A 19892-nucleotide genomic window follows, 5' to 3' on the forward strand; every position below is an offset into this window, starting at 1 on the left:
ATATGCCATCCAATGCCACAGGGAAAGCAATTGCAAATATCGACATGAGGTTTCTCGATGAGCAAGGCAACGACGTAGGACCTAACATACCAGGAGAAATCACACTAAGAGGTTCCAATGTCATGATGTAAACAGTATCATACTGTCTCGTCTTCACAACAGCTGCTGACAGTGACCTGGGGGATATCTTGGAGATGCGGGAGCAACTGCAAAAGATATGCTTGAAGGTGGCTGGTACAGAACAGGAGACCTAGGTTACATCGATGCCAAGGGCTTCCTAGTCGTTAAGGATTGGTTGAAAGATACAATCAAGTACAATGGGTGAGTTTACCCATCTAGCCTATGTTGGAGAGGTATCGCTTACGCATCTCGATCAGGTTTCAGGTGTCACCCGTTGAGCTCGAAGAGATACTGGTTCGTCATTCGGATGTTGAAGAGGTAGCCGTGTGCGGTATTTGGAGCGAGGAAGCCTCGTCCGATTTAGTTCGTGCTTATGTGGTGCCCAGGAAGGGAGTCGAGGTATCTGCTGGTACAGCCAAGTCAATTACCGAGTTTCTGAAGGGCAAGGTTTCGAGATTATCATGTCCATTAAGTCAAGTACTTCTGTCATGAGAGCTAAACTGACCCTTAATGCTTAGCTTTTACGCACGAACGTCTCTGGGTTGGAATAACAGCCTTGCGTCTGTCTAGAGTAGCTTTGGAAGACAGCTACCGATATGCTCTTCGTCGAGAAACCTTTGGCAAGAAACTCTTCGAGAACCAGGCTATCCGGCTCAAGTTCAGCAGAATGAGTGGGTTGATAGAGTCTGTCCATCATCTGATGGAGGACTTGGTACGCCACTCAGCTCTTGTGTCGGCTCTTGAGTTTTCACCATGGGCTGCCCTGCTCAAGATGCAAGCAGCTCATAACCTCGAGACAATCTCCCGTGAGGCTCAACAGATATTTGGTGGACTTAGCTATTCTCGTGTAGGTGCTGGAGGCCGGGTCGAACAGATTAGTAGGGATGTCAGGGTCTTGGTGGTTTCTGGTGGGAGCGAGGAAATCCTGCAGGATATGATTGCTAAACAGCAGAAGAAGTTGGCCCGGTTGTAAAAGCTCAATGAAATGAAATCACATAAATGAAGTAGGGAGTAGAGTAGGGCTATGAGATTTTATCCGTCGCTATGGGTTGATACTCTAATGATACTTCCTCATTTACAGATACACAATCAGGGCTTCGGAAGCCTTGAGGGTTACCTCGAGCTTTCCTTTCTTGACTGAAAGCTTTTCAGTGTTCTGCTTTCCGCCCAATTCGCAATTCTTGTTTGAAAAGGATTGGCCTGTACAGGTTAGTTAGCCAAGATTCCTAACATAGAGGATGAGTACATACCTCCGATGCTAGGCTGCGGAGATGACTTTGTTTGCGTGATAGGAATAGTTGTTTCGCTACTCGGGCCGGTCATGCGGAGAGCCTTGACCGAATTGCTCTTCAGTCCAGTGAGAGTGAACTTGGTTTCAGAGCGCTTGCCACTACCAGAGTAGTAATCCGTGTTAATCAGGACGGCCTTGAATGCTTTGCCACGTCTGTAAACGATGTATTGAGCATAGGGGTCAGTGCCATCGTCGCTGGCAACGATGGAGTCTCCTCCGGCCGCAGCAAGCGCCCCAAAGTAGGCACCGTAGAAAGGGGCGTTGACCCGATCACTCCACCACCAGTTGAAGAAGGCTTCAAGGTCAGTCAGAAATGCATGATAATCTCAAGCTTGGATTGAACTTACCTTGGTCGATTGTGCCTTGGTGATAGAACAGCCGTTGAATACCAAGAGACAATGCACGAAGGGTCTTGTCAGTTGTTTGGATGGCCGATCCGAAAGTGGAGTCCATTTCATAGTCGAGCCCATGGAATCCCGTCTCGCCTGAGTGGGTGTATTAGTAGGTACGGATTATATGAGGAGCAGTCTGAGCCTCACCCAGGATATATGGTCTTCCGGCAGCCTTGGCGCTCGAAATTGGCAGCAGGTTCAGGTCATCGACAACTCTCTGATGCTTCATCTCCGGGCCCAAGTCATCGGCGGTAGCATTAGAAAATGCGTACAAGTGGCCATTGTACACCTTGGTAGCATCCTTGACTGTTTTGTTGTAGCTATTCTCAATGAGATATGGCAGGTTAGGCCAATCGGGTTCGATCTCAAATGGGATGGCATATCCGCCGCCAGCTAAGATGGGGAGAGGGCTCTTCCAATGATTGATGAAGTCTTGTGCCCAGTCAGCTGCATTATCACCCTCCTGGGTCTCATTCCAGGGAGCTTCGGCTACTGGGTACTGCCAGTACTTCCAGTACACTAGAGAAAGAGTCAATACAGTTCTGTTACCCAGCGCGTGTCGGGAAGGGATCCTACAGTCAGGCTCGTTTCCGAGTTCGATTGCCCAGAGGTATTTGGCCACCTTTTCCTTGGCTTTCAAGATGGCAGCAAAGGTATTTGTCCTATTATTGAGGGCCCGGTTGAAGCCTGTGACTCTGTTAGTGTTATCCCTTTCTCATCAGTCAACTTCATACCGAGGACGGTCTCGCTCCCAAACTTTTCTATACAAGGTCAGATAATTAGCATGTGTTTCGGCAAAATACAGGAGGTCGACGTACTGATCAAGTCAAAGAACTTTGGTCCATAGGTCAGACTCATGGGAGCCTCCAGAGGGTCATTGACTTTGTATGAAACGTAACCTTCAAAAGCGGGATCGTAGGTCGCTCTGTCCTGTGTTGTTCCTCCAATACGAATAGGCATTTTGCGATTGTACAGCTTATTAAAGTGATCAATGCAAGGAAGGGTCAACGATATGTTGGTCATGTAAGAAGGCCACATGAAAAACTCAAATCTTGTCCAGAGTTAGATCATTCCAGTATAACAATTTACACTCGCAGACTTACGAGGCTCCCACGGGCGCGGGATCAATTGCAACAGCATTCTTTGGTGGGGCATCAGGAACGACATAATTAGGAGCAGCCAGAACATAACTGCCCAAGCCAAGGCTCGCGAGAAAAAGGAAGTGAACCATTGTGTCAAAGCGATCGACGAGGCTCGATTAGTTGTCTGTTTGTTCTATTACTATCATGATGGTGATTACTTGACCTATTATATGTCTTTCTCCCAGCCTTTCGTGTTCGGGCTATGTTACTCCGATCTGGAAACTAGCAGTCTGAGTGACTAGGGTTACAGTGTCTTGAACCTAGCTAGAGGTTTAACTAGAGCTCATTTCTTCTCCTCCCCACAAACCCGGTGGTCTGGTAATGCGGGGATACTCGTTCAGTTTCGTTTAACTTGACTCGTTTAAACCTCACCTCGGTCATCAGCTGACTTGAACCTAAATTCGAATGTCATCTCAGGCACGGAATTTGTAATTCCGCTACCCCATAATCCCTCGAGCCGGTCACTTGACTATCGGCTGAACAGGGACCGAAAAATGATTACTTGTAATCTCCACATTCAGAAAAACTGGCATTCATAGGGATCTTGACATCGAATAACCCGTGGAGACCTTTGCCCCGAGGGTGACAGCACTCAAGGCAGCTATCTGTAGTGCCTATAGCGCCAAACTACCTCTACTCGAAGTCGTACAAGTTCAGTGAGCTCGAGTCCATGCTTAGTACTTGCGCCATCCAATTATCCATGTCCCACTGTTCGAGCATAAAGTCAGAGGTGTTTGTCTGCATTGAACCAAGAACCTCTCCCAGGGCTTCAACGTCATGCAGCATTCTCTCATGTCCTTTACTGGCCAGATTTCCAGCTTCTACTAGGTCACGAAGCAAGTCTTTAGCAGTGTTATAAGTCGCAGCATCGGCGTTGCTCTCGTCAAAGCTGGCGGGTCGTCTCTTGTTGACGGAGATTGCCAAGGAGAATATTGTTAAGCTTGAGAAGAGATGTAGGCTGTCCCAGAATCCAAATTTAGCTGTTGCAAGGATTTTCAATAAGTATTGAGCCGTTTCATGTGGTTTGCCTTTGCTCACCTATTCGCTCACGATGCCACAGGCCAATCTCGATAAGCAGATTTGAGCGAGCGGCACGAATACATGTGTCGCTGAGGGCTTGCAGGTTACCATTCTGAAATGGGTCGCTTAAGTCATCCGACACGATGTATGCAATCTGTTTGAGAAAGAAGGGTCGAAGTAAGAGAATGAAACACTAAAATGATGAGTCAGTCGGCATTGCATTTAATGATAACACATGATTCATCGTTGGTCTCAACTTGCCTGTTGCCATCGTAAGTATAACGAGGCCATTGACCGCATGTTTGGCGCAACCGCCATTTCTTCTGGCATCCCAGCCTCACAATTGAACTTCAGGGACATAGGCAGCTCGTCCAGCCATTTTTCCAACTTGATTAGAATCGGTCGGACTCGTCTCTCTCCATCGGGGATGTCATCTCGGATAGACTGCCATAAGTCAATAAACACATCAGCTTCAGCTTTCATGTAAGTAAGCTGAATGCGTGCGCGGAGGAACTCTGCCTCGTAAAATTGGACGGCATCCTCTGGCTCAAGCTGTTGATCGCTTGGATAGTCCAGCTTAATCTGAGTTGGCTGGAATGATGGCAACAGTCCAAGCTCACTGCTGGTCATTTTGTCTAGGCAATAAGATGTCCAGCAGACTCGTTTGCGATGCTCCTTTTCTAATGTCGAGTAAGCTTTCGCGGGGACTTGGTGCAGCCCAAGCAGATTACACATTCTGGCGCTCATCCCTGCATACATATATGCTGCCTTCTTGCGATTGAGCGAGTATGAATAAAATGTCTTGGAAATCCTATCAGTCAAACCCGAATGTGTATCACTGGAATTTACTTACGGCCAGATTCAAGATCTCGATATGCTCAAGGCTAGGCTCCTCATAAGGGAGCTTCAGTAGCATTAATGCCTGCTCAAAAAACGCTGTGCCAGGAGGAGGCGGTGAGGGTGCTTCAGCTGTCTGGTCTGGATTGTTGTTTTGATTGTTAGGTTCGTTGGTAGTTGATCTCAGGTTGATAATGGGGGTTCGGTAGTTCACAAAGGTTTCTCCAAGTGCAAAAACAATCAGCAGTCGACACAGCCAAAGTCGATCCTTGGATTCCAATGATCCAGAGGTCTTATATGTTGCATCCATCCTTTCTCTAAACCGTTGCCTCAAGAACCAATGATAGTCGTGGCCCATGTAAATCTCCATTTGCTCGAGTAAGTGATCTGCGTAAGGGTAGGGGGGGAGGCTGAGAGATACTGGAGAGTCTGTTGGCCTTGTCAGTATCAGCAACTTGGCTCATGCAGCTGTTTTCATACGTGATGTGTCAAATGTGAGGCGGAAGTAGTCATATGCGGACTGAATCTCTGAGCCTCCTGAGTGGCCAGGAACACCTTGCTCGATCGGTGACGGATCGAATGCGCCAGAGACCGTCGTGTTGTGTCGGAGTTGGTTGACTTTTGCCAGAAATGCTTCAGCTGCCGAGTTCTCCACCGAATGGTGGCTGTAGTCCTGACTTCTGCTATCCGATATCAAAGCAACATCATCTCTGGCACTGGTGTGTGAGCTTGGCTGTGAACTATTGCGTAGTCTTCTTCTGTCTGCCTCTAAGCTCCTCAGATAACTTTCGGGGACTGTAAGTAGTCTATCGCGACCAGAGTAGATACATTCGACGTGGGCTGATTGGCAATTTCGACAAGGTCTTTCTTTTCAACTTGTTAGTGGGTTTCTCTAGCAACAAGAAACTGTCTGAAGCTATTACTTACCTCGGGAACACTTGACCTTCTGCTTATGGCAACGCTGACAAGCTGTGCTTCTTCGGCCGCCGTTACGACGAATTTCTGGTGATATGCTAGAAGACATACTCATTTTCAAATCCTAAAATAGTGCCTGAGTTGGTTTGGGGAAGCCTTTAAAGCTCCGATTTGCTACAGTTAGAAAGTTGGTGGCTGGTATCTCGTTGCGGGGCATGACGTTACTTATACATTATGATCTTTGACTATAAGCTGATTGCGGGTCCGCAGCCTGCTATTCTCGAATCAAGTCTGAGGTTGGCGCCTCGCGGACCGGCCAAGATCGGTTTAGCTGGATGCGCTCTCAAAATGGTATTACTAAGTCTCAACGATCCGTCTTGAGACCCCCGAGATTATATCAACAACATCTTACGTTGTTCTCTTGCTAGTATACAATTTCACTTTGAAACAATTCTGGTTTGTTGTATCAGTGTTATTAAAGGGTTTACAAAGCATAAAGTCTAGCTAAATCAAGTGCTGACGTTTTAGCCACAAGCCTCGTCTAACCTCTGTGACCCTTATGTTGAGTATCTGAACAAAGGACTTCGATCACCCATCTTTGAAAGTTCCTGCTCGGAGTAGTTGGCCTGAACCTCCTCAATAGGAATCGCACCTCGCTTCTTATTAATGCCCTTCAAGATGAAGTAGTAAACGATGGGCCAGATAATACCGAAAGCCACAAGCATTCCTAGGGAGATCCCAAAACCAACGGGGTACGTTGGCGATTGACTTGCTATATAGATATTGGACCCAACGATCTATTTTTGTGGTTAGATTTTGGGCAAATGAGCAACTCCATAGAGAGTTACTTACCCCTCCAAGTTGAGAGAATGAAATCATGGCCCCAATGCCAACAGCCCGCTTCATCGAACCAGCACAATTGAGTGCAATCCAGGCTGTAACGGCTGGAGAGATTGGATAGAGGCCAGCCGTGGTGAGGAATACTCCAAGCACTGCAGGAATGTGAGACGAAGACAAATTCCAGCAAATCAGAATGTGAACTTACGTGTCACTCCAGGAAGATGAGAGTATCGCGAAGTCACCATCATGATGACAAAGCCGCTACCAATTGACCGCAATATCAGCAAGCTATTCTGGCAATTTGGATACAAATAGTCCTTTAAACCTACCATGCAGCCAAAGTGTTGGGTAAAACGACTGAGAGCATTCTCTGTTTGTATCGATCCGCCGCCCAGCCCGAGAATACCGTGACGATGCATGCGAAGATATAAGGTGGGGCAGTCATAGCTTGGGCGTTGGCGGCGGTGTAACCGAGGTTACTGATGATTGTTGGCAAGATGAAGGAGTAACCATATACTGTAACGCAGAGAGTGAATTCCATGAGTGCACTAAAAGCTGTGTCAGTGTTTTGAAGTCGGAAATATTTGTGGATGGGCCTACACTGCGTATATGTGAAACGACTGGTATTTGTTAGCTACTCGACGATCTGACGAATGCATGGCACTTTGGACATACTGTGAAAGCTTCCCTCGCTGCCTTCCACGAGAATTCCTCCTTCTCTGCAATACCGGTCTCTCCACCAGCTGCATAGCGGTTACGCAGGATCAGGAACCTCTTCTCCTCCGTTGTGAGCCATTTGGTGATCTTGGCCGGTGTGTCATTGAGAACCCAGAACCCAGCAATGGCAAGAAGAAGCGAAAAGAGGCCTGTAACAAAGGTGTCAGAAGGTCTCCGTTTCTCCATCGCTCACCAAGTACACACCTTCGATACAGTAGATGAAACGCCAACCGCGGAATCCCCACGTGTAGTCAAGGTGCCCAATACCATAAGCCAATAGGCCAGAAAAAGCACCTGCGCTAAACGACTGTAAGTCTTGTTATGCATTCTTTTACTGATCTTGTACTTACGCAGATGCACCACAATAAAATATTGTCATGCGAGAGTGAATCTCAGCGGGTGAATACCAATAGGTCAAGACGAAAGAGCATCCAGGAAAAATTCCTGGAGTTTAGTCAGAGGGGGTAAAAAATGGCTTCTGCGAAGCTTCTTACCTGCTTCAAACCATCCCAGCACTGAAATCGGTGTCAGCTGTCCGTAGTTCCGAGTCTTGGCATGGGATGAATTAGCAACTTACAAACTCGGAAAGCGATCCATCCGGGTCTGTTATTTTGCATCGAGGAGAATATTAGCACCAGGGAAACAAACCCCAAGAGTACAGGGAGCCAAATCTACGTTTTAAGACTTCATTAAGCTTCCATATTTGTGAGTTGTGGGGAGGAGGACAGTACCTTGGGGCCAAATCGTTTGAGAGCAATGTTCGAGGGGCTAGTAGAGATTTAGTCAGAGGCTATATCAAAACAACGGTAATATTCCATTAACTTACACACCACCTGCAGCGTAGGTGACAAAGAAGACAGAGAGAGCCGTGTTCCAGTCTTGACCTGTCATGCCCATGTCCGGAATAGCACCGAAGAGTTTTGCATTACCTGAAGAATGATCAGAAAATGGTGTCTTGACTATTGACATCATAAGATATAACATGCCAACGTTTGTACGATCGATGTATGACATAAGATAAATAATTATCAGCTGGGGGAGTACATGCCAGCTTCATTTCTGAATCAGCATGCTGCAATGAAATCCTTATCCCACAACTTGGCAACTTACTCAACCTTGCGAATGAGTTTCTGGAGACGGTGACCTGTGAATTCCCGGCATAGATCAAGGTACTCGTCATATTCTGTATGGGCGTGGACTGAGCCCTTGGCAACATCCATCGTGGCGTCATGTGCATCTTCCCTGGGAAGTTTTTTATCACTAGGAGGAGCCATGATAGAATGAACTAATACTGATTCCGCTTGTCTTTTTCCCAAATAAATATAGAGTCAATATATCATACTGCATTGATAGGATTTTGGTGATTTGTGTATGATATATACTCGGTAAACTGATTAGCATCGGCGTCGAATCTGTCAACGCCTGCCTCAAAATCTACCTGTTTTGGCTTATCTGGGTGACCCCCCTGTAAATGCGGGGGGCGCAGAGCGCACTGACATGCCTCGGACCTGATCGGACAAGTCGGGAAACTCAGACGAACTTGGTCCTAGTCTCGGTGACATTTACCTAGCGTGATTTTATACCCGCAAGCGAGGTGAAGCATCCACACGGCTATCGATAAGACAGGCTAGGGTGAGGGGAATGTTTAGGAAATATGGAGTCTGTCCTGTCCTTGTTATCGGAAGCATTGTCTGATAAGAACGGGTATCGTCATGCTTCAACTAGCCATTCGGACAAATTTACCGTGTGACTGATTGCGACTTGAGTCCAATTAAGCCTATTGAGGCACTCGATACGCTGAAGCTGCTTGTTTCCCCTTTTTCCGACGGATCCTCCGGGTCTGTATGGGGATTTCTAGCCAAGCTGCATATCGCCATTACGTTTCCCAAATTCTAGTCCATATGGTATATAACCATGTTCTGGTATCTAGTAAAGTCATTGAGACAAAAGACCAAAAGTTCATAGGTTATTATTGATTCCCCTTTTCTATTACAATTCTCAAATAGGCCTGTTACTTTATACTGAGTCTCTTTTATTTAGATTCCTACAATGGCGAAGATTACAATTCTCGGTGCAGGGTAAGTCATTATGCCAGTCAACCAATGACATACCCCTGTTAACACGCGTCTAGCATTATTGGCATGGCTGTTGCGAGCATGTTGTCTCGAGCGCACGAGGTAACCATTGTTGCGCGAAATCTTCCAGGCGACGATGAAAGTCTGGGTTGGGCAAGTCCATGGGCTGGGGCTGTCTTCCTCGGCCTTGATGGATCAACGCCAAGTGAGCAGAAGATGCAGAGAGACGCGTTTGCTTATCTCTGGTCTTTGGCAATCACGAACCCAGAGTCAAGCGTCAGGGTACAGTCATCTTTTCTATAACGGCCATGGGCCTCAGCTAAACACCACTGTTAGAGAATCGAGATGAACGATTTTCAAGACAGTACTACCCTCGACAAGATTTGGTATCAAGACTTGATGCCTGAGGTATGAATCTAGAACGCGTTTGGATATAGACTCATTAACGCGTTATCAGTTTCGCGTCATGTCTAAGGATGAACTTCCCAAGGGTGTCATTTTGGGCATGAGCTGTGAGTATGTTCGCTATCCCGAGTTGAAATGTCTGACCAACTGGCCTGAAACAGACAAAACCGTCGTTTTGACACCAATAACCTTTCTTCCATGGTTGGCAAAGAGGCTCAAGAACAGTGGCGTCACTTTTCTTCGCAAGAATGTGGGGTCGTTAGCAGAGCTAAAGAGCCTTGGCTATGATGTCCTTGTCAATGCAACAGGATGCGGTTCAAAGTTTCTACGCGACGTTGCCGACCTGAACGTGCAGCAAGTTCGGGGACAGACAATTCTTGTAAAGACTGACTATAACAAGATTCTCATGAGACACGGGAAGGATTATACATATGTTATTCCGCGACTAGATGGTACAGCAATCCTTGGAGGGATCAAGCAAGTCGATAACACGTGAGTACCACTGAATCGGCTCTTATCAATAGGCTTAGCCCTTCGCTTACACGCATCAGGGATCCAGTCGTGGATGTGGACCTTAGAAATGACGTAGGTGACGCGTGAAGCTTTTATTCCTTCTATTAATAGCATCCTTAGATCCTTCGACGCGTTCATGAGAATGCCCCCGAGGTTTTTAAAGGATCCAAGATTGAGAACGTTGAGATCATACGGGACAATGTTGGCATCCGACCAGCGAGGGTAGGTGGAGTGCGTGTTGAGAAGGAGAGAAATGGTGGCCAGAACATTGTTCATGCATATGGTAAGCTCAAATTGATGCACGGGTCTTTGCAAACATCGACTAATGAGAACAGGCACTGGTGGTGGGGGTTATGTTTTCAGCTTCGGTGTTGCTCGGGCTGCTGGAACATTGGTCAATGACTTTTTGTTCACACCACCAGCAAAGCTGTAGCTTCATACATATGCATACATTTGCTTTATATATTAAATGAATGGAGCTATATCCAGGTCACGATCATTAAGTTCAACTATCTCTTCAAAGGTGTCATGACTGGACCATAAGGAGGTAACTGCAAGATACCAAGTTCCTGCCAAGCGGATCAAATAACATGTGTTCATCCTAGACCTTGCGGTCGACATTCTCCTGTTCAAGAGTCGTTGGCATGTCAGTGCTGAAGACCTTGGACTTAGCAGGCTCGTCAACAGTGACATCTGCAGCCTCCCCGTCAAAGATGACAGCAATCTCCTCCAAGGCTTTACCCTTCGTTTCGAGAAACCAACCGTAGGCGATGAAACTCTCGACAATGAGGACAGCAACATAAACGAGGTAGTAACGCCACCCAATGCTGTCTAATCCAACAGGGTTGACATACTGATTAACGAAAACAGCACATTTTGTCGCAAGGACATATACGCCCATTCCCTTGGCCCGAATTGAGTACGGGAGAACCTCCACCGAGTATGCTACAGGGAGGGGCGAGAAGGCCATGCAGTAGAAGATCTCATATACGAAGATGAGTGCCATAACCGCAACGCCGGCAGACTTGGCCTCCGTGGCGGCAAAGCGCTCCGATGCAATAGTCCATCCTGTAAAGACTAGCAACATGCCAACTGTAGAGATTCGGAAGAGAGGACGGCGACCGACACGATCGACGAAGCAGGCGCTAGTGAGAGCAAGGGCCCAGTTCCAAATGTTGATCAGACCATTGACCAGGGCCTGTGTCTTCTTGTTCGTGATGCCGACACTGTCCATGACTCGAGACAGATCTGCAAAGTCAATAAGTCAGCCATTGATGCATCGGACTGTGACTGATCAAGTCGACTTACAGTAAGAGATCAATCCGTTTCCAGACCACTGAGACATCAGACCCATGCAAATAACGAGGAACATTCTGTATCGGTTACCCTTGGTGCTGACCATAGACTTCCAAGTTGTTTGACCAGATACTGCAAACTCTCAGTAAAGTATGACACAGCGGAAGCAGGTTACTTACACTTCTCTTGCTCAATTGCGGCTCGAATCTCTTCGTATTCCAGTTCTACCAGTTCCGTTTTGACACCGTCTCCATGGTATCTTGTCAGAGCCTCGAGAGCCTCTTCGCTGCGATCATTCGAGATGAGCCATCGTGGGGATTCGGGGAGGAACCAGACAGTCGATAGCTGGATGAGACTGGGTGCCATCTGGAGCAAGGAGGGGATTCTCCATGACCAAGTGCTGGGGATTACACGAGTGCCGTAGGTGATCCAAGCAGCTGCAATAGAGCCCAGGAACCAACTAGATAAGTCAGCAAAGTTAAGGGGAAGCGGAAAATAGTGGCTTACCAAGTGTTGCAGATAGCTGTAATGGTGACTCGATCCTTGGGGTGAGATAGCTCACTAACCATACTAGGAGACGCAGTCGTAGCAAAAGACAGTCCAAAACCCAGAATGAAACGGCTGATAACGAACATGGCAAAGTTCGTACTCTCGCACTGCAGAATAGCACCAGCAATCATGATGATGCTTCCTGTAGTGATACCCCACCGTCTGCCATATTTATCGGCAACCCAAGGCGCAACGGGTGTGGAACAGATGCTGCCAAGCGACATAATGGCGCTCATGAGTCCAAGCTGAGACCCGCGTGGGTTGTCAAAGAAGTCATCCCAGTAAGAGACAGTCTGCAAGGAGTTCATCATACTTCCATCATACCCAGAAGTTGCATACGACACAACACACGCTGGGAAGAGCAAGAAGTAAAGATGTCTCCGCGCAGCTGACCTGTACCAGCTTGGAGACTCGTTGGAGAGCTCAGATATGCGCGAAGGCTTGTATGCAGCATCGGTGGTACCCTGCTGGCGGGCTTGCTTTGCGAGCAAGTCCTGCTTTGGTGCTGGAAGACGATTTCGAAGAAAGTTCATGGCGAATAATCAATCCAAGGAAATGTCGATGTAGATGAACGAGATACTTGTAGATAAGAGCAAGTCACCATGCATGGCCGGTTGTCTTATATATGCGTTTGTTATGTGATAAAAAACCGGGAGTGAAGACCTTCTTTTGCCTATATTGTATACCAACCTAGAGTAAACCTGGTTAGCATCCGAAAACTCGGGTGTCATTCAGTCCATCAATTCGATAGCGTTGCAGCTAAACTTTGCGGGGTCGAGACCAATTTCTGGGGGAGCTCCGCATATTGCTCATGGGTATCGTTCCATCTGTCGGGTCATGCAACGGTAAACTCATCGGGCAACTGTGAAGTCTTTGCATCACCAGAGAATTGTTCATAGTCATGAGTGAGATGTTGCGGAGACGGAGGATTCCAGATGAACCAATCATAGCGTCTCGGGGGAGCTAAAACACTGCCCCTACGTCTTTCACGACTCATGTTCCACTTTGAGAATATCGGGGTTAGAATTTAGCTGCCCCGAAGCACTATGATTGGCTCAATTCCCCTCCAACTTGATATCGGGGCAACGAAATTACTCCCCCGTGAGGTATAATGATACCCAAGAGACTTTGTTTATCCTCGGTAATCTCATGAGCCAACATAATTGGCATGATCATGAGATGTGCAAGGTGGACATACTCCTGGGGAGAACACGCTATGGAGTATTTAGGACAAGTTCATGCGCGCCCATTTTCCATTACTTGCACTGTTGTTCACCAATTCACCGACGGCTGGCTGCAATCATGACTACTGGAATATTGAAGACAGACTGTGATCGCATCGTCGATGCAAACGGCGATGCGGTTCTCTTGCGTGGTGTAAGTTATCACGCCCATGCTGAGTGCCATGATGTAACTCAAATGGCGAGATATTGACTCCCTGATTATAGACTGCCCTCGGCGGATGGATGCTTATGGAGAACTTCATGAACGGCTTCCCTGGACGAGAACATCAGATCCGAGCAGCACTCCTCAAGGTCCTTGGCCAAGAGAAGCACGACTTCTTCTTCGACAAGTTCCTTGAATACTTCTTTGGTGAGAAGGATGCCGAGTTCCTTGCTTCACTAAACTTCAACTGCCTGCGATTATGTCTCAATTACAGACACTTTGAAGATGATATGAACCCGTTTGTTATTAAAGAAGAAGGCTTCAAGCATGTTGACAGAGTCATCAACCTCGTAAGTCGCAAGGACAGTCTACCTATTGTCAACGGCTAACGTCGAATTTCGTAGTGCGCCAAATATGGCATCTACACTATCCTTGACCTTCACGCCCTACCCGGTGGACAAAACCAGGATTGGCACTCCGATAACCCGACCGGATATGCCGCCTTTTGGGACCACAAACACTTCCAAGACCGAGCGATCAATCTTTGGGAACATATTGCCCGAAGATATAAGGGAAATCCTTGGGTTGCTGGTTACAATCCCATGAACGAGCCTGCTGACTCTGAATGGACTCGTCTGTTGGCATTCTACGACCGTATTGTGCCGGCAATCAGGAACATCGATCCTGAGCATATCTTGTTCCTGGAAGGCAACACGTAAGTACCGTCCACTTGAAGCCAGCCTGATACAGATATACTGACGGAGGCTTCGCCACAGATTCAGCATGGACTTCACAGGCTTCGACAGGGTATGGGACAACTCGGTATACGCCATCCACGACTACTGTGGTTTTGGGTTCCCGAACCGAATCGGTAGATTCCAAGGCACAAAAGAACAGGAGAGCTACATTCGCAGAATGTATGATCGTAAGGTCGAGTTCATGAAGAAGCACAACGTGCCAATCTGGAATGGTGAGTTTCTTTGGGCCCTTCCAGTGACCTAAACTAATCGCTGCAGGTGAATTCGGTCCTATCTACGAACGAAAGGAGTACAACCCAGAGTGGGAAGTCCAGAACGAAGAGCGATACAACATGCTGGATCGACAGATGGCTATTTACACTTCTGAGAGCATCGGTAAGTCACCCCAAAACTGCGATCTACCAATGGCACTAACACAGCTCCAGCTTGGTCGATTTGGGCATACAAAGACGTCAACGTCATGGGCATGACCCATGTTTCCCCGGACTCTGCTTGGCTCAAGCTGCTTGGACCCATCATCAAGAAGAAGCGGGATCTCGCTGTCGACTCCTGGGCTTACGACGACGCACATCTCCAAGACGGCCTCTTCGGTCCATTACATAAGTGGTTTGAAGATAATGTCCCTACACAATACTCCAAGAAGTACCCCTGGCAATGGCGTATGCATATGCATGTTTTCCGTGGTATTAGAGGAATTACCATGGCCGAGTATATGATCCCTGAGTGGGCAGACTACTTCAAGGATAAAACCTTCGAAGAGCTGGACGAACTCGCGGCAAGCTGGAAGTATGAGAATTGCATGCAGAGGGAACAGTTGAATGAACTACTGAAGACATATGCGCCCATGAAGGCTGGAGACAAGTGGTTGGAAGGGAAGGTCATTGAATCAGAAGGGACCGCAAGTGATGTGGCCTCTAAGGAGGCATCTGTTTCAGGTGTTGGCATCTTTGAGCTATCGCCAGAGGAGAAGATGAAGGCTGAGCTTAAGAAACAACAAAAACAACAACCGCAAGCCCAACCTGTACCTGTTGCAGCGTAACCTTGTCATTAGACACACCATATAGGCATCCTAAAGATACAATAAAAAGACTAGTAATACCGATATCCGCATATCACTCCAGTGAGATATGATCATGTAAGTAGAGTAGTGTCATCGATCAATTCTCGTTTCTTGCCATTCTATTTCTTCGAGCCACATCCAGCCTCTCTAGTATTTCAATATGCCATGAAAACTCTGCCACGCTCTGACTGAATCGAGTTAGGTTCCTCTTTCCACCCAGGATTGCATCCTCAACATCGTCGGGCAGTAGATCCCTGAATATCGGAAAGATGGTCGCGACCATCAGGATAATAGTCATAGTAAAGGTGCTTGAGAGAAAGGCTATCGTTAGCCATAACCATAACAATAGTAGTAGATTTACTTACACCATGCCAGTCGGGAACAAACATGTCAAGCTATTTACCGTCTCAACATCGAATACTTTAATGAATCCCATGCATCCATCCAAACATGACTTGGATCGTTTCAGAACTGCTTCTTTGCAGGGATGAGACTCGAAGTTGTCGATATTGAGAACAATAAATTCGATGAAAGGCCTGTGGATAATGTATTGACCTGCATAATATCTCCCCTTGAGTCTTAAGATGTTCCATGAGTTATTGCCGACCGGGATACCCTGGATGCGCGCTGTTGGCGATTGAAGGCTTGCAGGAGAGCTTGTATCAGCACCTGTCATTGGAACATCTGGGGAGGGATTGCTTAAGAGGAACTCAGGTAGGTTGCGATATATGGCGGAGTGATGAGACCATAGATCTTCTGATATTCTGAGTAGCCAAGATGCGTAGTTCGATCGTCTTGTCCGAAACTTCTCCTTGTCATCGTAAACAACACTATTGACAGTATTTAGAAAGCGTCTAATGGCTGAGTTTGTAGTGATCTGAAAGGCAACGAGCTCTTCTTGACTCCTTATCGAGCTGGCTTCTGATGACTCTGGTACAGATGGCGAGATAGGGTGGTTCTCAGCAGTGAAGGCTGGATATGGGATTTTGTCTTCGTATCTTGCTATACCAGATGGTGACACGACCGATAACTCAGATATGAAATCACACTCATATATAAAGGAGATCCAGTACAAACGACGAAAACCGTCCGAGATACTCTCACTCTTTGCTTGTAATCGGGCCATGCTCTCGCACTTGACGGCCGTTGCATGCGCCCAGTGAAAGGCTTCTGCTACCGCACCAGAAGCTCCCATGTAGATGCTGACTCGTCAGTGGCTTCTATGAGGCGTGGAATGGTGACTCACCTTGCAAGCATACTGGCCTGAGCAGCTTCTAATGACATATCAGTCGAGATGTAACCTAGTATAAACCTTGTTTTATCCCATAATTCGCTTCTCAGCTGCTCCTCATGCATGTTGGAGGCGCTTGAGAAGACCGGAGTATATGTACGGTTCTTCTCGATGCTTATGTCAGACTGTCCACTCGAACTCAGCAGTGCCAGGCAAAGGACCACGAGAAGCAGGCCGTAATGCGGCATATCAACCACCGGTGTCTCGTCGTTTCCATAAAGCTCTCTGGCTGTGACTCTTTCTAAGATATTGAGAATATTGCTTTTTGATAGCAGAGGAAAGAAAATGTTGACTTTGGTAAAATAGAGGTGAATCAAGTCATGCAATCGTGATATAGTATCCTCACGGGACGAGCTGAAGTAGTCGCTGTCATAAAGCTTCCATGAGGTAAGAGGCTGCGAAGTTGTCGAGGGATGTTTATTGTTCTGCTGCTCTTGGAAAAAGACTTCAGTTGCATCTGTGTAGCTCTGCAAGTCTCGCTGATCTGTGCTGTTCTCTGACAGAAGCGTCTGGACCAAGTTCCACGAGAAGACATGATTTGCGTTGGCCGTATGCGATAGAGGTATTTGAACTTCGAAGACAGGCTCTCGGCCCTCGGTGGCTGAGTCATGCAAGCTGTCGGGTTGTTGGAGCTGCTCATCTGGGTCATGATGGCTCATAGATGACGCTTCAAGCGAAGCTGTTTGAGACTGGGATGACGAGGTTGATGAAAGGATGCGATCTTCGAGAATTTGCATCCGCTCCAGGAGGACTTGGGTATTATAGTCGATCTTGGGTTGTTTTGCATCTCGATAGACGCAATCGACATTCTGTGAAGCGCAGAGGCCGCATCTTGGCTGAGCAGCGTCACAGCGTGTCTTGCGCATACGGCAGTTTACGCATGCTTGTATCACTCGTCTGCGATTGGGGAATTGACTGTATGACATTTTGATTGAGGATGAAGCTGATGTTTATAGTGCAAGACCTCAAGAGTCTAGATCTGGTGGTGGCGAGGATCAAGTAGGCGGTCAGAGCTGGCAGAGAACCAGAAGGGTTAGCAGTTTCTGTCAACTTATGACTACCATGTACAGAGTATATGTAGTCTCTGCTTGGAATGAATGGCAATGGGAAATAAGTTTGTATTTGTTGTGATCAGAGCTATGTGACTCCGATGAAATGACCGAACTAAGCCTTGCTTTACATGACCTCATCTTTGGCCACAGCCTTAGCATTTTGACACTTCCAATTCTCCTGCTTGCCAATGACTCTCATGCATTCACACTTTTTCACGAACAACTTCTTTGAGTTTGATAGGCAGTCCACCCTTTTCCCAAAGGAAAAAAATCTTCTGGTCGTACCAGTCCTTTTCGGTTGGCACAGCCTCGAGGTCAAACTTCCAAAGCATACGAGCCAACAAGAGTCGCATCTCGGTATACGCCAGGCTGTTTTCCAGTGTCAGCCGTGTTTTATGATAGTTACCGCGGTACACTTACTTCTTGCCAATGCAGTCACGTGGCCCCAGGGAGAATGGCGAAAGGATAGCCCTGTTGTCGTTCGCATATCGAGGATCATCTAACCAGCGTTCTGGGACGAACTTCTTGGGATCTCTGAAGTTTAGTTCTGAGTAGTATGCAGGCCAGTGAGGCATCGAAACTGCAGTCTGTATATAAATGTTAGAGTCTGGTTAATACAATGGGAAGCAATGAGTTCTACTTACATTCTCAGGAATCCAATATCCGTCTATGAACTCGCCACCAGCTGGGGAAAGTCTCGAAAGGCCGACGGCAACGGGTGGATCTAAATGGCATGAGATCAGTCGAATGGTTTAATGACTCATAACTCAAGGACGAGGAAACTTACACATGCGAAAGCCTTCGTTGAAGACAGCCAACATATACTTCAGCTGGTCAACCTGGGTGACAGTGATCTCTTCCTCTGAGCTGAACGCAGAGCGTATCTCATTTGTCAACTTCTCAAGCTTGTCGGGGTTCTTGAGAAGGAAGTAGGTGGTCCCACTGAGGAGTGTAGCAGTTGTCTCGCTACCGGCGATGATCATGACGCCCGAATTCTCGATAATTTCAAGCTGCGACATACCCTTCTCATCGTTATGACGAAGAACATAGGACATAAAATCTTGGCTGTTCGTGTCCTTGGATTCAATTCGAGCAAGTGCCGCGTGCTCTGCGAACTGCATATGCTCTTCATAACTCTTCCTCAAGCTTGGCGGACTCAACAGGGAGATCCAATTTTGAAGACCAAGGCGTACGTAGATCTGAGTGTAAGAGAGAACCTTGAGGCCCTTGAAGACCCTGCCGACCCAAGGATGATACTTTCCATTCTCGAGACATCCAAAAGGCTGGCCAAGAGCGAGATGGCCGATGAGATCGAAAGATGCAAAGTTATACCAAGCCACAATGTCAATGTCCTCTCCTCGCTGAGCCCGTTCTGTAAGACCTTTCATGAACAGTTCGACGTAATGATCCACAACATCGCCTTGACCGCGAAGTGCTTTTGACGAAAAGGCATGTGCGAGTAGACGGCGCATACGTCTGTGGTCTTCCTGATCGGAACGAACAATGCTTGCGCAAGGGCGGTTCTGGCGATACATACGAAAGTCCTTCTCGAATGACTTATTTCCAGCCGCTTTGTGACCGTAGATTTTCTTGGAAGCTTCGGCGGTGATGAAGGAGACATCGTTGGGAGTGAATCGAACAGCTGGTCCATATCGATTGTGGAGTTTTGCAAGATGGAAGACCCAGTCACCTTTGCTGAGATAATAGAGATAGGGAATCTGAGTTATGGCATATAGCTTCGGCCCGGGGACTTTGGCGAGGGGGTGAAAGAAAGCATAGTATGCAGAACTGACGACAAGGTAAAGAAACTTTACAAGATGATTAGAGGGATAATGAGAGGACTGTGTCACTTGAACTCACTAAAGCAATGCCTGAAAGAGCCAACACAGAGCCAAGGCTAAGCTCAGCCAGTGCTTCGGTATATAGTACACCCATACTGGCGCCTAGTAGAGGAACAGTGCAAGATATCTGAGATGATTGTCTTGATGGTTGAGATCTGGAATCTTTGCCCTGGTAGGTTTCAAGCTCAAGAGGCAGAATTCATCGAGCATTTATAACCGTCTTGCAAAGAGAGTAGAGACAACCAAACCTGTTTGATGCACGTCGATCATTCATCTTTTTCGCATTCATCTGCATCGGGATGCGACGTCGGGACCAACCGCAATTCTCTCCGCAACCAATAATAGTGAACATCATGTGAATTGCTGTTCCTATCGCCGTGTTAATGCCTGCC

The 19892-nt window shown here is 47.2% G+C and overlaps 9 protein-coding genes across 9 annotated transcripts; 3 read left to right on the forward strand and 6 right to left on the reverse strand.

The window, feature by feature from the left end:
• Positions 1 to 217: 217 nt before the first annotated feature.
• On the forward strand, positions 218 to 1093 carry BKA55DRAFT_686170 (uncharacterized protein; the record flags this gene model as incomplete). Its single annotated transcript, XM_046198901.1, has 3 exons — positions 218 to 321; positions 378 to 583; positions 639 to 1093. The coding sequence occupies 3 exons, from the start codon at positions 218 to 220 to the stop codon at positions 1091 to 1093; spliced, it is 765 nt and encodes a 254-aa protein (XP_046054437.1).
• Positions 1094 to 1195: 102 nt separating this feature from the next.
• BKA55DRAFT_502815 (uncharacterized protein) lies at positions 1196 to 3034 on the reverse strand (the record flags this gene model as incomplete). The annotated part of the gene is made up of 8 exons (XM_046186954.1): positions 1196 to 1320; positions 1371 to 1706; positions 1759 to 1896; positions 1951 to 2322; positions 2380 to 2490; positions 2538 to 2564; positions 2622 to 2854; positions 2907 to 3034. The coding sequence occupies 8 exons, from the start codon at positions 3032 to 3034 to the stop codon at positions 1196 to 1198; spliced, it is 1470 nt and encodes a 489-aa protein (XP_046054438.1).
• Positions 3035 to 3382: 348 nt separating this feature from the next.
• Positions 3383 to 5899, reverse strand: BKA55DRAFT_254398 (fungal-specific transcription factor domain-containing protein). The gene is made up of 6 exons (XM_046185386.1): positions 5730 to 5899; positions 5283 to 5669; positions 4819 to 5231; positions 4227 to 4766; positions 3984 to 4158; positions 3383 to 3925 (listed from the first exon to the last, which is right to left on the reverse strand). The coding sequence occupies exons 1-6, from the start codon at positions 5830 to 5832 to the stop codon at positions 3579 to 3581; spliced, it is 1965 nt and encodes a 654-aa protein (XP_046054439.1). The 5' UTR covers positions 5833 to 5899; the 3' UTR covers positions 3383 to 3578.
• A 287-nt stretch (positions 5900 to 6186) lies between these two features.
• Positions 6187 to 8692, reverse strand: BKA55DRAFT_559381 (major facilitator superfamily domain-containing protein). Its single transcript, XM_046191973.1, has 14 exons — positions 8385 to 8692; positions 8261 to 8325; positions 8101 to 8203; positions 8006 to 8042; positions 7852 to 7945; positions 7769 to 7789; positions 7625 to 7718; positions 7479 to 7573; positions 7233 to 7423; positions 7158 to 7177; positions 6887 to 7105; positions 6763 to 6818; positions 6570 to 6709; positions 6187 to 6514 (listed from the first exon to the last, which is right to left on the reverse strand). Exons 1-14 carry the CDS (start codon positions 8546 to 8548, stop codon positions 6275 to 6277), a joined length of 1539 nt encoding a protein of 512 aa, XP_046054440.1. The 5' UTR covers positions 8549 to 8692; the 3' UTR covers positions 6187 to 6274.
• Positions 8693 to 9176: 484 nt separating this feature from the next.
• Positions 9177 to 10784, forward strand: BKA55DRAFT_254479 (uncharacterized protein). The gene is made up of 7 exons (XM_046185388.1): positions 9177 to 9352; positions 9406 to 9631; positions 9686 to 9757; positions 9807 to 10246; positions 10306 to 10339; positions 10388 to 10550; positions 10603 to 10784. The coding sequence occupies exons 1-7, from the start codon at positions 9324 to 9326 to the stop codon at positions 10698 to 10700; spliced, it is 1062 nt and encodes a 353-aa protein (XP_046054441.1). The 5' UTR covers positions 9177 to 9323; the 3' UTR covers positions 10701 to 10784.
• Positions 10603 to 13004, reverse strand: BKA55DRAFT_254476 (general substrate transporter). The gene is made up of 4 exons (XM_046185387.1): positions 12071 to 13004; positions 11743 to 12023; positions 11576 to 11695; positions 10603 to 11515 (listed from the first exon to the last, which is right to left on the reverse strand). Exons 1-4 carry the CDS (start codon positions 12643 to 12645, stop codon positions 10869 to 10871), a joined length of 1623 nt encoding a protein of 540 aa, XP_046054442.1. The 5' UTR covers positions 12646 to 13004; the 3' UTR covers positions 10603 to 10868.
• Positions 13005 to 13414: 410 nt separating this feature from the next.
• On the forward strand, positions 13415 to 15295 carry BKA55DRAFT_501685 (glycoside hydrolase superfamily; the record flags this gene model as incomplete). The annotated part of the gene is made up of 6 exons (XM_046186856.1): positions 13415 to 13489; positions 13561 to 13848; positions 13903 to 14213; positions 14275 to 14468; positions 14515 to 14631; positions 14682 to 15295. 6 exons carry the CDS (start codon positions 13415 to 13417, stop codon positions 15293 to 15295), a joined length of 1599 nt encoding a protein of 532 aa, XP_046054443.1.
• Positions 15296 to 15413: 118 nt separating this feature from the next.
• BKA55DRAFT_502151 (uncharacterized protein) lies at positions 15414 to 17533 on the reverse strand (the record flags this gene model as incomplete). The annotated part of the gene is made up of 3 exons (XM_046186900.1): positions 15414 to 15624; positions 15682 to 16518; positions 16563 to 17533. 3 exons carry the CDS (start codon positions 17531 to 17533, stop codon positions 15414 to 15416), a joined length of 2019 nt encoding a protein of 672 aa, XP_046054444.1.
• A 329-nt stretch (positions 17534 to 17862) lies between these two features.
• Positions 17863 to 19594, reverse strand: BKA55DRAFT_590924 (cytochrome P450; the record flags this gene model as incomplete). Its single annotated transcript, XM_046195164.1, has 5 exons — positions 17863 to 18028; positions 18080 to 18246; positions 18304 to 18383; positions 18447 to 19467; positions 19520 to 19594. The coding sequence occupies 5 exons, from the start codon at positions 19592 to 19594 to the stop codon at positions 17863 to 17865; spliced, it is 1509 nt and encodes a 502-aa protein (XP_046054445.1).
• Positions 19595 to 19892: the final 298 nt, after the last annotated feature.

The sequence above is a fragment of the Fusarium redolens genome, assembly GCF_020744475.1.
Source record: "Fusarium redolens strain MPI-CAGE-AT-0023 chromosome Unknown BKA55scaffold_3, whole genome shotgun sequence".
Taxonomy (NCBI): Eukaryota; Fungi; Ascomycota; class Sordariomycetes; order Hypocreales; family Nectriaceae; genus Fusarium; species Fusarium redolens.

Coding starts and splice junctions, on each gene's coding strand:
- BKA55DRAFT_254479 (XM_046185388.1), top strand. CDS start 9,324: ATGGCGAAGATTACAATTCTCGGTGCAGG. Junction 9,353..9,405: donor ATTACAATTCTCGGTGCAGG/GTAAGTCATTAT, acceptor ACACGCGTCTAG/CATTATTGGCATGGCTGTTG. Junction 10,551..10,602: donor GAACATTGTTCATGCATATG/GTAAGCTCAAAT, acceptor TAATGAGAACAG/GCACTGGTGGTGGGGGTTAT.
- BKA55DRAFT_254398 (XM_046185386.1), bottom strand. CDS start 5,832: ATGAGTATGTCTTCTAGCATATCACCAGAAATTCGTCGTAACGGCGGC. Junction 5,670..5,729: donor GAAGGTCAAGTGTTCCCGAG/GTAAGTAATAGC, acceptor CAAGTTGAAAAG/AAAGACCTTGTCGAAATTGC. Junction 4,159..4,226: donor TATACTTACGATGGCAACAG/GCAAGTTGAGAC, acceptor TCATCATTTTAG/TGTTTCATTCTCTTACTTCG.
- BKA55DRAFT_254476 (XM_046185387.1), bottom strand. CDS start 12,645: ATGAACTTTCTTCGAAATCGTCTTCCAGCACCAAAGCAGGACTTGCTC. Junction 12,024..12,070: donor ACAGCTATCTGCAACACTTG/GTAAGCCACTAT, acceptor TGACTTATCTAG/TTGGTTCCTGGGCTCTATTG. Junction 11,516..11,575: donor AAACGGATTGATCTCTTACT/GTAAGTCGACTT, acceptor TTGACTTTGCAG/ATCTGTCTCGAGTCATGGAC.
- BKA55DRAFT_559381 (XM_046191973.1), bottom strand. CDS start 8,548: ATGGCTCCTCCTAGTGATAAAAAACTTCCCAGGGAAGATGCACATGAC. Junction 8,204..8,260: donor CATCGATCGTACAAACGTTG/GCATGTTATATC, acceptor ATCATTCTTCAG/GTAATGCAAAACTCTTCGGT. Junction 7,178..7,232: donor CAGCGAGGGAAGCTTTCACA/GTATGTCCAAAG, acceptor AACAAATACCAG/TCGTTTCACATATACGCAGT.